This window comes from Filicampus tigris, chromosome 5 (assembly GCF_054856515.1).
Source record: "Filicampus tigris isolate MCC_2025a chromosome 5, RoL_Ftig_1.0, whole genome shotgun sequence".
Classification (NCBI taxonomy): Eukaryota; Metazoa; Chordata; class Actinopteri; order Syngnathiformes; family Syngnathidae; genus Filicampus; species Filicampus tigris.
In genome coordinates, this window is record NC_141221.1 from 5,035,390 (window position 1) to 5,048,855 (window position 13,466).

At 41.9% G+C, this 13,466-nt stretch overlaps 1 protein-coding gene across 1 annotated transcript in view; it reads right to left on the reverse strand.

Moving 5' to 3' along the window:
* The window catches only part of ntrk2a (neurotrophic tyrosine kinase, receptor, type 2a), a 79,606-nt gene that overhangs the window by 4,308 nt on the left and 61,832 nt on the right, over positions 1-13,466 (reverse strand). Inside the window, exons 17-19 of the mRNA XM_086030352.1 lie at positions 12,953-13,108; positions 11,552-11,636; positions 832-990 (exon numbers count right to left, since the gene is read on the reverse strand). Of these exons, the coding sequence (XP_085886478.1) occupies positions 832-990; positions 11,552-11,636; positions 12,953-13,108 (400 nt within the window). The remainder of the gene's footprint in view (positions 1-831; positions 991-11,551; positions 11,637-12,952; positions 13,109-13,466) is intronic.

Genomic DNA, 13,466 nt, shown 5'->3' on the forward strand with positions numbered 1-13,466 from the left:
TTTCCACTTGGAAATTAAAAAAAAAAAAAAAAAAAAAAAAAAAAAAACACCTGTTTACATGTGTGGACTAGACAACAAAGTGTAACCCGAAAATCTATTGGGGATTGTAAACAGACAATATTATTACATCCAAATTGGATTCATATTGAAAGACACAAAAAAAGCACAACCATTACATTCAAACTGGACTACTTCCCAGCAAAATTGTCATGTGTGCCTTAGTAAAAACTTATAAATATGTCACAATAATTTAGTTGGAAACTGCACAAAAAGCCAAAGTTAATCAACAAATTCCAACAGAAAAATAGCAGATGAAAACGCAGCGCTGATGAAAACATTCCCACAGCAAAGTAATACAAATTGTACAAAAGCACTACCGTTGTGTTTAAATGAGTCTATTTTTGAACAAAATTAGCATACGTGTGCTTGTGTACGTTAAACCAACAAGTTTCTCATGATTTTATGTAGTTCTTTGAAAAATTGGCTTCACTCATGTAACTAGACTCCCAACAATATAAAAAAAAAAAAAAAAAAAATCCACAAAAGTGTTTATGTGTTAGAACTGAACTATTTCTAGAAACATTAGCATAAGTGCACCAGTAAGCATCACCAAGATAATTGAAGAGCATTTACTGTATACGTTTACTCACATCATCAAAGCTATCGGGGTTCAGTTAGGGCTTGTTATTTTCATAATATCCACCAGCTTCTTCAATCGACCATGAAAATATGTCCAGTGTGGACTAATTACAGTTCATTACCTTTGGTCTTAATTTCTTATTGAATTCGGTCCACAGTATGATGAGACGCAGTACGAATGGTGCACTGTACCTCATTATTGGAGAGCTGGTACCAGGGTTGTTTGCCATAGGTGAAGATCTCCCACAGGACCACACCCAGACTCCAGACATCACTCTCCGTGGTGAACTTCCTGTACATGATACTCTCGGGGGGCATCCAGCGGATTGGCAACATGGTGTGACCTCCCACCTAAGGGCGCACACGCATACGCACACGGGGGAAGAGGCAGGAAGAACATGGTGAGATGCGGAGGAAATAACATCCGGATCGAGAGGGTTTGCAAATAAAATTGGCACCGACGTCAATTTCAATGTGAAAATATGTTGAAACAAGGGTGGGCGATACGACGATATTAGGTCGTTAAAGATTTCAACGCGTCGGCGATCTCGTAAAGCCGAAAGATCGTTCGATCGTCTACGGGGCACATTCTGTGCAGTTTAGCTCGATGGCGCTGACGCATACCCGACCAACCAATCACAGCGCGCACAGCGCACCGCACGTGACGCTCCCCGCCTCCCTGTTTGTTTGTTTAGCGGAAAGTCACCACGAAGCAGAGTTGGTCGCGAAAAGAACCTCCACATCCACAGTGTCGATTTGGTTTGGCTTTTCCTCGGAGGGGAAAGCGCAAACCAGTTATTTGCAAAGTTTGCAGAGACTCGGTTCGGGCGTCAGATGGCAACACGACAAACCCGTTTAATCACTTGTGGAGACAGCAACCAAAAAACTACGCCGACAAGCAAAGCAAACGGAGATCAATACAATACAATTTTATTTATTTCATAAGCAGCAAAATGCACTCGTTTTTAGCCATCTCCGGGGGCGGCCATTTTGTCACAACTGCTCACAACGACCAATCACGGCTGACCTGTTTTCTGACGCTGAGCCGTGATTGGTCATCGTGAGCAGTTATGATGTCATTTTCAGTCGACAGAAGACAAAATGGCCGCCCCCCGGAGATGGCTAAAAACGAGTGGATTAACACTTATTCCACAAATGCAATATTTATCAGAATGCAACTAGTTTCAACTAGTGGGCTTGCATAGAACATATTCTTGAAAAAACAAAAATCATTTAGCAATGAGTAAGGAATTTGCGGGAAAAAATGGACTTCCGACTATGATTCCCGTCTATCGTTTATCACGTGCGAAATGGGCGGATAGGCGGACCGCTCCGTCACGTAGGCGGTATGCCCAACTCGGATTCTCTGCGTTCCCGTGCTAAAAGTGAATATTTCAATCGTATGTTTTCCTAGTAGGCTATTTGTTGCCAGAGTTGTCCTTTAAAATGCATATTCCTGCTAAGACACATACCACACTAAAACTAAAACCGTCGCTTAGTTTTAATGAGCCGAGTGTCAGCAACATTTATTATCAACGCAATGTTTTGAGTAGATGATTGACAATAAACGTATATTTCAATGAACCAAGTGATTGACGCATGCAAATAAAAATTGGACAGTTAAATTCTCCATTAAATTCGCCATTAAATATTATATGTTAGTGCTAGATAGCAGTGTGTGTGTGTGTGTGTGCGCGCATGTGCGTATTAGCAAAATATTTGCATCAATAGCAGTTTAGTTGGGTTGTCTCAGGTTAGCAGCGTAAATAATCCAATTATGATTCATTGTCAGCGATGACATCCAATAGCAGCGTCGGCAAGCCGAGAGCATCAATCAGCGGCTAATCGCAAACTCGGAGGCACTTTTGCTCTTTTCATTAAACTCGAATCACAAATGAGCCTTCGGAGAGCATCTTTGCCCCGTGAGGGCGACTGTCACACAGTAGCACTTGCCATTACCCCACCAGGGACGGCCATAATAATTGCCTTCAAATTTTGTCCATTGCGTGTAATCGATTGTTAAACGATCCCCGATTAATCACAAAGCGAGTCAAATTGAGTACAAATTGTTCAAAAGGGTTAGTGATGTTTGATAATGATGTGATGATGAGTCAACCAAATGCAGGTGAGGTTCCAGCATTCGTGCCGCCGCTTTCGGTCGGGAACAGGAAGTTGGCTGTGAAGCATGTCGAGTAAGGAAGCAATAAAAATAAATAAATAAAAGGGTGTGGTGTACCTTGCAGACGCAATGACATGTGTGGCATATTCTTTTCATTTGGCCCATCACCGCGCTGTGCGCCGTGTGTGTCAGTTGTTTTCGTTTTGCCATTTTCTCTTTGTTTTGCGGCGTGTCTGCTCGTGCGCCAACTGCGTGTGACGTAAAGATTACATTGGCTGTCGCCGGCGAAGGACGGGCCGGGACCACGAGGACCACGTGGGTCGATTGAATATGCAGGACGGAAAGCGGAGACTGGGGGGCCCATGCCCAGCTCTGCTGTTCACCAGGTTGACCTAACCAACAAAGTCTCACATAATTAGCATGGAATTGTATAACAACACTTGAATCGAACAACTGTCCAGAACAAATGCAAGCTAATCAACACATTCGAAGAAGAATGGAGGAGGAAATGCCGCAAAAATCTTCACGTGTTACATGTTCGCCCCCCGTGCAAGCAAATCGATAGTCTCACAAAAATGGGACACAAAAACTGATAGTGTGCTGACGTAATATGCGAAATGTCTGTCTCTGTAATACAATTCACACTTGCATTGCATTATTCCAGAATCAGAATAGCTTCATTGTTATTACATCACAGGGTGCAACAAAACGGAACAGACACAACTAGAAAAACAATGACCAACAGACGGCTCCGGAACACGAATCTGCCGGTTGCCTTTTACAGCGCCCCGTTTTCACAGATGAAAAGAAAAACAAAAGGGGGCGGGGAGGACAACAACCCTGGACTGAGCTCCTGTAAAGGGAGCACACTATGGATTTGAAAAAAAAAAAAAAAAAAAAATCAGCAAACGGGCATAAATTACCGGTATAAGCGATATACAGACTAGCACATGTGGAGGTGGGTTGGGTGAGGGGCATGACATCCCTCCTTCAAAAGGTAGGCTTTGCAGCCGTCAGGGCGCCACCACATCCCATTCTGCAAGTGCGCCATAATAGAGTAACGCGGTGAGGTTGGGGGTTGAGAGATAGGGTTGTGTCTTGCATTCGTGTGATTATATGAGTGCAAATGCGTGAGTCTGTGTCCTTTGTCCCAGCAGCACGCCAACACATCGTCTTGTTGTCATTTTGTAAATTTCTGACATGATAGTTGTGGTATAAAGGTCCCCACTGAAGGCCCGGGTCCGAAATGCACCGTCCACCAATTATGCACTTTTATTAGAAATGGAGTCATTTTTTTTTACCATCTTTGTGACAGTTCAATTCATTTTGAACCTTGTCACACGGACAGTATTAAACAGTTTATTTATTTTAGTGTGCGCTATGTGAAGATGCAGCTCGAGTCTTTCTTCTTCTTCTTCGTCGCCCTGCACAAAAGTGAATTAAACCTCATCTGGTATCGGGCGTCTCCTCTATTGCTCTCGGCGAGCATGAATCTCGCCGGCGATTCTCGCTCCGTCGCATTCCGCCGATAGGACAGTCCATTTTCCGAGGTTTATGTCCGTTATTAATAGCCCGCGCGCCGCACTTGGCCCGTTTCTGTGCTAGTCAGCGGCTTATTTAATGGCGTCATAAAATGTGGACGTCACATAGATAGCCATCAGGTTCTGCTTCCATCTCTGGAGCGCTAAGTCTTCACAAGCAAACCTTTCTCCTTCTCTTGTCAAGTCTGCTTTTTGTTTTTGTTTTTTTCTCATCTTAATGTGGAGCTTTTTTTTTTTCTAAATCACGCTTCTCCGCTTGTTGGTTTACTTCTGCAGGCAACCTGTTGCTAACCACCGTCTAGCTTAGATGCTAGCGTGAATACAATATACCGTGGCTATTTTTATTTTTATTTTTTTTTCAATCTTGGAGTGACATCTGAACATAGAGTATTGTTCTATGTTCCGTAGTCGAGCCCAAACACGCTTCTCTTACTCTTGCTCTCAAACATCATTTATTCACTTACGTGTCTCAACCTGGTCATGCCCATTAGATGTTTTGTTTTATTCATCACGGCTGATCACTTTCCCCGAAGGTCTGAAATATTAATAGCTCAAGTGCTCGGCCACCTCGTTTTATTGTTTGTTACGCCTACGTATGCGTTCGATGTTTGTTTGTTTGTTACCAGCATCGCAACGATTGACTGATCTGATTTCCAGTCAACTTCCAGGAGGGGTGTGGCGTGGACCGAATCACAACCCTCAAAAGGCAGAAATCATTATATCCGGTATTTTTCCTTTATTTTTATTTTTTTAACGCATCAAACATTAATCAAGAAAACTCCAATGTAATGTATGACAGTAACAACGGCAACATTTGGTCTTGGTCTGATGCATGTGTGTATTATGAGGACGATTTTATGCTCATTTGAGGGAATAAATTGGGAAATAGCGGGATTTGGTTTTACTGTTGCAAAAGACAAACAGCACAATGTGTGTTAGTGCTGAGCTTGTCTGCCTCACAGTTCCGAGGTTCTGGGTTTGAATCTCGGCTCATGTTTTCCCCCTACGTGACTAAATATGCAAGTTAGGTGCATTGAAGACTCCAAAGGTGACTCAGCAATGTCTAGAAGAGATATATGAAAGATTTAATATGAGTATTTCCACCGTGAAATTGATTCTAAACATCAACATTTAAATGAAATAAAGAATGGCAAACAAAACGCACGGCCTAAGCTCCCTCTTCTCTCTGGGATCCGACGCTCTCCCAAGTGGTTGTTGACGGTTCCACTCCTTTCTTTCTACCAAAACGCAAAATGCTAATTAGAAAATTGTCAACTAGCAATGTTGTTTAATGTGTCTGTAGCATTTTTTAAGACCTCAGACGAGCGGATTCGGGGATTAAGTGTCATTTTGAGGGATAATAAAGACTTAATTAAGCCTTAATTATTGAAAATCAAATCAGGATCCACAAACATTGTAATTTGCTGTGGATGTGTGTCTGTGCGCGCTGTTTAGGCTCATCTTCAAGTTTTGGAATGGAAAAATGGAAATCTAGGGTGACAAAGTACATTCTGCACACATTAGGGGTGTAACGATACTTCCATTTTGTGAGTTTTCGCTATATTCGCTATGGTATAGTTATATTGAGTTCCCAGACAGTTAATTAAAGTGGAAATCAACCCAAACACATTTTTTTCCAAGAATATGTTCCCAGCAGGCTCACTAGTTGAAACACTAGTGCGTTGCGGTATATGAGTTAAGCAGCAAAATCCACCCGTTTTTATCCATCTCAGGGGGCGGCCATTTTGTCACTTCACTGTCGACTGAAAATGACATCACATCTACTCAGGGCTCAGGTAATGACCAATCACGGTTCAGCTTCAGAAAACAGGTCAGCCGCGATCGGTCGTCACCTGAGCCCCCGAGTAGTTGTGATGTCATTTTCAGTCGACAGAAGTGACAAAATGGCCGCCCCCAGAAAAGGCTAAAAACGAGTGGATTAACTCATATACCGCAACGCAATATTAATAAGAATGCCTTGTTTCAACTAGTGGGCTTGCATAGAACATATTCTTGGAAAAAAAATGTTTGCGTTGACTTCCTTTTAAAGGGGCTGGAGTTGTAACTGACTCTTGCTCCAGCTACAAGCTGCTTCGCAAAACAAATACAGTGCAGCTCAAACAAAGCCCGGTTAACGGATATCATGTCCAGCAATATGCTTCTAAAAGTCATTTAGGAATGTGAATGTCAGTGCAGCTCAAAAACAAAGGAGTGCAGTGGAAATGTAGCATCACATCACATTTAAACAGCCTCTCCTGGGCTCTTTGAATGGAGCCAAAGCAATAACAAGTGCCATCGGTATTTTGACAGCATAATCATTCAGCCTATTCAAACTGTTCCTGTTACACTTGTCTGCATGGTTCTTTTCCTAACAAGAAATCGATTGATGTTGCACTTGCTGTCCAGTAAATATTTACTTTATCCATTAATTGTACACACACCGGATTTGGTTTAATGGCAAATCTTTTGTTTACTATAAGGAATCTACTGATAGCAGTTTTTACGTCAACACACAGAAAGAAACGCAGTTTTATGTTTTGATTTCTTTTCCTTGCCGCAGTGATTCTCAACGACCGTGCCGCGGTAAAAATGATACAACTTCGCGTAATAGGCCCAAAAATGACTGTTTGTTCACTACAAATAAGGTATCTTTCTTCATCGATCCATGCTAGCTACGGTCGGTATAGTAACAGAACAATGAAATGCTCTTCCATTGGATCCATTTGAGTCGCCATTCACACGACACAAGTCATGTCTTCCTGTGTTTATTAAACAGGCCCAGATTACACACTGACAAATTACAATTAGGGCTGAATTGAGATTAGATGGTCATGATTCCAGCGTGTTTGTGGCATATAAAGCAATATACTGTGCGTATCGTACCCTGATGTTTGGCCAAGCGTTAAGCCCACACGATGTCTCTCTCTGCTATTCCCTGTCTAGCTATATATCTATCTCTTCTGGTCCCTATCCATCATTGATTTCTCTTTACTGTTACTTCTACCCATCAATCCGTGCATCCATTATGAGTCTTCCATTCCTGACGTTCCGCTCCCTCCCTCTCGCCGCCTTCCTGCCTGTCTGTCTGTCTCCCGACCTCATGAATATGCATCTCTACAGCCTGACGGCTGCCTAAATGTTCCAGGCATGACTAAAGTAAAAAAGGAGGGTTCACGAACAGCAGCAGAGGAGATTTTTGTCACTCACTGGTGACCACGTAGAGGCTGGCGTAGCTATGGCAACATGGCCAGTAAAAAAAAAAAAAAAAAAATTTAAAAAGCCAGTCGAAAGATGCAGTGTGGGTGGGGCTTATGTGATAAACTCCACCCACTCCTTGATACACAGGAACCTTAATTGGCCTCGTTTCCATGGAAACAAAAATAAGTGATTTTTTTTTTTTTTTTTTTTTTTTTCAAACGCGTGTGCGAATGTGTTTCTTTACCCTCGTGAGATGGAAATAAGTTGCTCTCCTGATGCACTTAATTAATATATTGTGATTACTCTTTGCTGGAGTACTCACGGAAAAAAAAAAAAAAAATCTTATGTAACAGCCAGTCGAAGATTAAATACGCAATTTTAATGAGAGTAAATCTCCCAATTAAAAACTACCCACACGCAATTATCTTACAGTAGCTAAAACACCAAACATAATTAGTTTAATCTCTGCGAGCTTTGTAAAATGTTTGCTTAACACGTGTTGAAGTATCGCCCTGGTGTTAATGTGTCATGTGTCTGACATTGTGGCGCTCTTGTTTGGGAGGCAGAAGCGCCATTCTAGTTCCACTCGGCTTCGTCATTAACAAGATGCTGTTTCTTTGCCTTGAAAAAAAAACAAAAAAAACAAATAAGAAGAAACAGGGGGGCGGTCTTTGCTTTGTTTGCAGGAAGAGGCAATACAAACAAAGCAGACGGTTCATTTTATTGCTCATTTTTATGCGTGACGCCGTTCAGGGAGCAAAGGCATTCAAAGCACTGTTTTAAATTTGGGGGGGGGGGGGGTTGTTTTTCTGTCATTGTTGAGAATGAATGCAGTATCTGGGGATGTTTATAACATTCTCTGATACATCAGCATGTATTGCAAAAATAACTCACACATGAACAATCTAAAGTAATATTAACAACGCAGCACCTTTAACGCAAACTTTTTTTTTTTTCTTCACCTCTTGTCTCGTCCACACACACTTGCTCCATTTGGAAAGGGATGCTCAGGATAAAGCTTTATCACCGGCTGAGTCGTGTTATGTGGGAGCGGTTACAATGTGATGCATTTGCGATGTGATTGTTTGTGTGTCTCCTGTGTGCATGTGATGTCAGAAAATGTCACTCGTTCAAATTTTACTCCCATAAATCTCATAAAAGATGTGGTGGTTAAAATGAAACAACTCCAAAATCCCCCAAAGTTGCCCATCATTAGTAGCTTTATAGTTGGGCAAAGTGAAATGAGACCAGAAATCCCCCCAAAAGATCCGTTAGTTTAATAATGATTAATGTGAATCCCCCAAATGTTGCGCTGGTTAAAGAAAGACTACCTTATAGTGAACGATAAAATGAGACTAAAGTCCTAAAAGCTGTGTTGTTCTTTCTGGGTAAAATAAGAATACCATAAAGTGGCGCTGTGCAATTAGTCGAAATTCAATTACAATTACGATTATTACACTCCACGATTACAAAATTGGCATAATCGTAAAAAACGATTATTTATATTCATTTATATCCAACGTTTGTTCATATAAGGAAATCATACTTAAAAGACAAAAAAACATTTGCACCTTTTTTAAAATTGTATTTTCTAAGAAGTCATTTCAAACATTTTGTTTGGTTCAAAAAAAAAATCACGCACATTTATTTGCCTTTATTTTTTTTATGTTTGTACCAAAAAATAAATGATCGTTTCAATAATCGTGATTTCAATTATTACCAAAAATAATCATGATTCATTTTTTTTTTTCATAATCGAGCAGCCCTGCCATAAAGCCACCAAAAGTCGCACTGGAAAAATGACAAATGGTCATCAAAACAATAAAAAAAAAGAGTTCTTGATCTGTACAGAGAAGGTCTACACTGTATGGCTGTGGAGCATTAGGAGCACCTGGCTGGAAAGGGAAAAAAAAAAAAAAAGGAAAAAACGGTTTGCATGGGGAGTCTATGAATAAATCCAAGAATAGAGGCATCCAAAGCGTCTGCCAGCTTTTTTTGTGTAAGCGGATGCTGTGACGTTAAAACAGCCTCGTCAGTCCTACGCTTTTGCTTCTATTTCCTCCCAAACGCACACATACACGCACGCACGCACGCACGCTGAGGTAGGAGGCTGATTCCTTTATGAGTCATCTTGGCTTCTGTCTGACGTAAGAGCGTGGCTGAACATGCTTACCCACCCGCACGCACGCACGCACACATATACAACTGACGCTCTTGGATGACAAACGGCGACTAAATTCTTTGCGTCATTTGTGACAGATTTGATCATTTCTGGCTGTGCTCTGTTTTATTTCTCTCCGGCTGTACATTGTACATTGCCCCCGTCTGATTCTTTATCCTTCCATCACGGACTGCTTTCTCAGCTAGTGTATATTAATTTGTTTCTTGTTTTCATCCCCTCCAGTGTCCAACACTTTGCCCTCCTTCTGCTCTCACTTGCTGCTGATCAACCCCCCCCCCCCCCCCCCCGCATACCACCCTCCTCCGCCATCTCCAGCGCCGCTCCGAGCATACTAAACACAAGTTCCCTGATTACTTTTCTTCCCGAGAAAACGTTGGATACAACTCAGCGGCTCACCGGCGCTGCCTTTGTGCGTTGCCATGGCGACAGCCTCAGCACACTTAGTTCTATTGAAGAGAAGAGGGGATGTGAGGGGAGTAGTGGAACAAGGCGGCTGGGGGGGGGGGGGGGGGGGGGGGCGGTTGGAGAGATTTGTGGGGAACGGCAGTTTGCCGTCACAGTGTGCAAAAGAAAGCCAGAGGGGAATCTTTGTATTTGCACATCACCTTTCATTCCACACTAAGATTCCACATTTTATTGGGACAACACTTTGACAATTTAAAAGGGAATTTTCCACACGGACTGGCTGTGTAAGCGGTGTATTCGGATCTCCCGTTGTTAATGGCACGCCTGTATTTGCGCATTACGCAACATTCAAATGTCCGTGTTTGAGTGATCTATTTAAACAGTATAAATCAGGGGCGGAGCCAGAATGTGGCTAATGGGAGGGCCTGAAAAAAAAAAAATCAGGGTGGGCCTGAATATTTCCCTCACTGAGCACAATCCTCCTGTCCCGACACATCGTATATTCAAATAAAATGACAAACCGAATATGAATTTGAGATCTTCCTTAGACGACCACAATTATGCCATTCTTAATGTTCAATACAATAAAAAAAAACACAGCAGAACACAAATTCCAAAACAATTTCATCATAATTTACAAAAAAATTAAAAGTATATATTTTTTCATGAATCTCACTGGGTGGGCAGTCTCTCAATCTGGGTGGGCCTGTGCACACCCAGGCCCACCCATAGCTCCGCCCCTGGTATAAATGATTACTTTTGAGTAAAAGTCATTATTATTTCTCCTCATAGATATTGTGAATGAAATTCCCGTCAATTCTTCCCCTACAATTGCGGTTAACTGGGGCACGGCCTTTATTACAAACGGTTAGTATTGGTTGTAAAAAAAAGGATCAGTTGTCCGCTCAACTGTATATTAACAGTTAAATATGTCAGGCCACAACAGACTACCTTCGAAAAACATTTTATGTTTTTTTTTTAACAAAAACAAGTAGCCATTTATGTCAAGTTAAATCCATAAAGCTCATTTACTTTCAAAGAAAAGTAATTACTTATGCCTGCCTTTATTTTGTGTTTAATTCAAATTTAAACTTTATTGTTATGCATCGCTGTCAAAAACGTGCTTCCATTGAAGTATCGGCAAAACTGGTTGTCAGTTTTATGCTATGCTGTCGGCATCTGTAGAGTATAACCAATAAAGTCATTTTAATCTAACTTAGTTACTTTTAAAATTAAGTAATCGGTAACTTAACAAAGTTACTTTTTCAAGCCTACAGCGGCAGCATCGCGGGACGTGCAGTCAAACGAAATGTTTTACTGTACCTGCAGTGGAGGCCATCAGTCATGCCCATGCGGGTTGTTGGGGGGTGGGGGGGGGTGGGGGGCAAAGGGGGCCTCATGCATCAGGGAGGGAGGGTGAAAGGCCGCAAAAGTGCAAAAGAAATAAAGTTGGACACATACACCTACCCTGTAGTAGTCCGTGCTGTAGACATCTCTGGACATGCCGAAGTCCCCGATTTTCACCAGCAGATTTTCTCCCACCAGGCAGTTTCTGGTGGATGGCGGACAAGACACGTCAGTCGAGAAAAAAAACTGCACGTCGCACAGTCAGGTAATGACTTGAAGCTTGGAAGTTGCAGTCTAACTTTTACCTTTGCTTCAACTGCAAATTGAGCTGCATTTTATTGATTAGTTATAGCAACAACCTTGAAGTCTGAAAGCAGCTACACACTGATCATTTTAGAGGACCAGAAAAAGTCACAATTTATTTCCATCCAACCATTTTCTATACTGCTTGGCTTCATTTATTATGACGACGTCTGTTAAAATGTTAAAATCAGGCTCTAAAAATTGTAATCAGATTTTGTTTTTCCGATTCAAACGAATCCTCTGATTTTAACTGATTTAATCTCATTTAAATTCATTTTAATAGGGAACGTGTAGTTATTCATGACGAGTACTATTATATTAAACAAAACTAGGGACTAATTTTGGTCCCCATTATGACAAGGAACTTTCTAGGTATATTTTCACACATAATGGTAATATCTCGACTATTCTAATTTCAAACATGATTTCCAGGCAATGCTTGGGCTAGGATATGTTAATACAGTAGTGTGATCATTGAATTTATTGGACTTATTGAAATGATTGTATTCAGGACACGTTGCAATAAGATTTTGCTGATTTGGAGTTTTTTTTTTTTTAAAGGGAATTCACTCTCTTTTGCTTTGATTTAAATCAAACAACCCTGGCAAGGGTGGTCAGTATTTTTATGCTATGCCTGTTAAAGCGGAAGTCAACCCAAACATATTTTTTTCAAGAATATGTTCCCAGCAGGCCCACTAGTTGAAACACGGCATTCTGATTCATTTTGCGTTTGTGGAATATGAACTAAGGAGCAAAATGCACTCGTTTTTAGCCATCTCTGGGGGCGGCCATTTTGTCTTCTGTCGGCTGTCATCACAACTGCTCACAACGACCAATCACGGCTCGGATTCAGAAAACAGGTCAGCCGTGATTGGTCGTTGTGAGCAGTTGTGATGACAGCCGACAGAAGACAAAATGGCCGCCCCCAGAGATGGCTAAAAACGAGTGCATTTTGCTTTAGTTCATATTCCACAAACGCAAAATTAATCAGAATGCCGCGTTTCAACTAGTGGACCTGCTGGAAACGTATTCTTGAAAAAAACGTGTTTGGGCTGATTTCCACTTGAAACATTTTTTTCACAAATATTACCCAATCTTTGACTCAATAACCTGTTTTTGAATTGTATTTGGTGACGGTTGGCGTATGTTTGGGTTGACTTGCGCTTTAATGGCATGACAGGGATCGCGCGTTGTAGAGTCATGAGATGAGCGACAAACCTGGTGGCCAGGTCGCGGTGCACAAAGTGCTGTGATGCCAAGTAGACCATTCCCGACGCTATCTGCTGGGCGATGTGCAGCATCTGCGACTGAGTCAACTCCACTGGTCTGGTGGTCTGACCTTCTGCCATCAGAACCGCATCCGGACCGTGAGCCCTAAATGGGGGGGGGGGGGCGCACCTGTTAGATTTGCCCTGTCCTTAATTTCGCTAATGCTTATTTGGACAAAATGATTATTGTAGGACACATGCCGTACAGGAAGGGTAAGTAGAAGGGAATTTGGAGTTGTTCCCTTCATTGCAGTTGCTGCGTAACAGCATCTGATTTGCTGAGAAAGTTTTCTACAAGACAGGGTTTGACCAAACTGACCGGAGGATGCTGTGTTGCTATGTTAAAGCGCAAACAGTAGTGGCAATATCCCGCTTCACTGGGTTCTGTGTGAAATGCACACGTGGGCAAATGCCAGGTCTTCTCATGCAGCCATTTGGTGGGATCTCTTTGCGGCTGTTGCAAC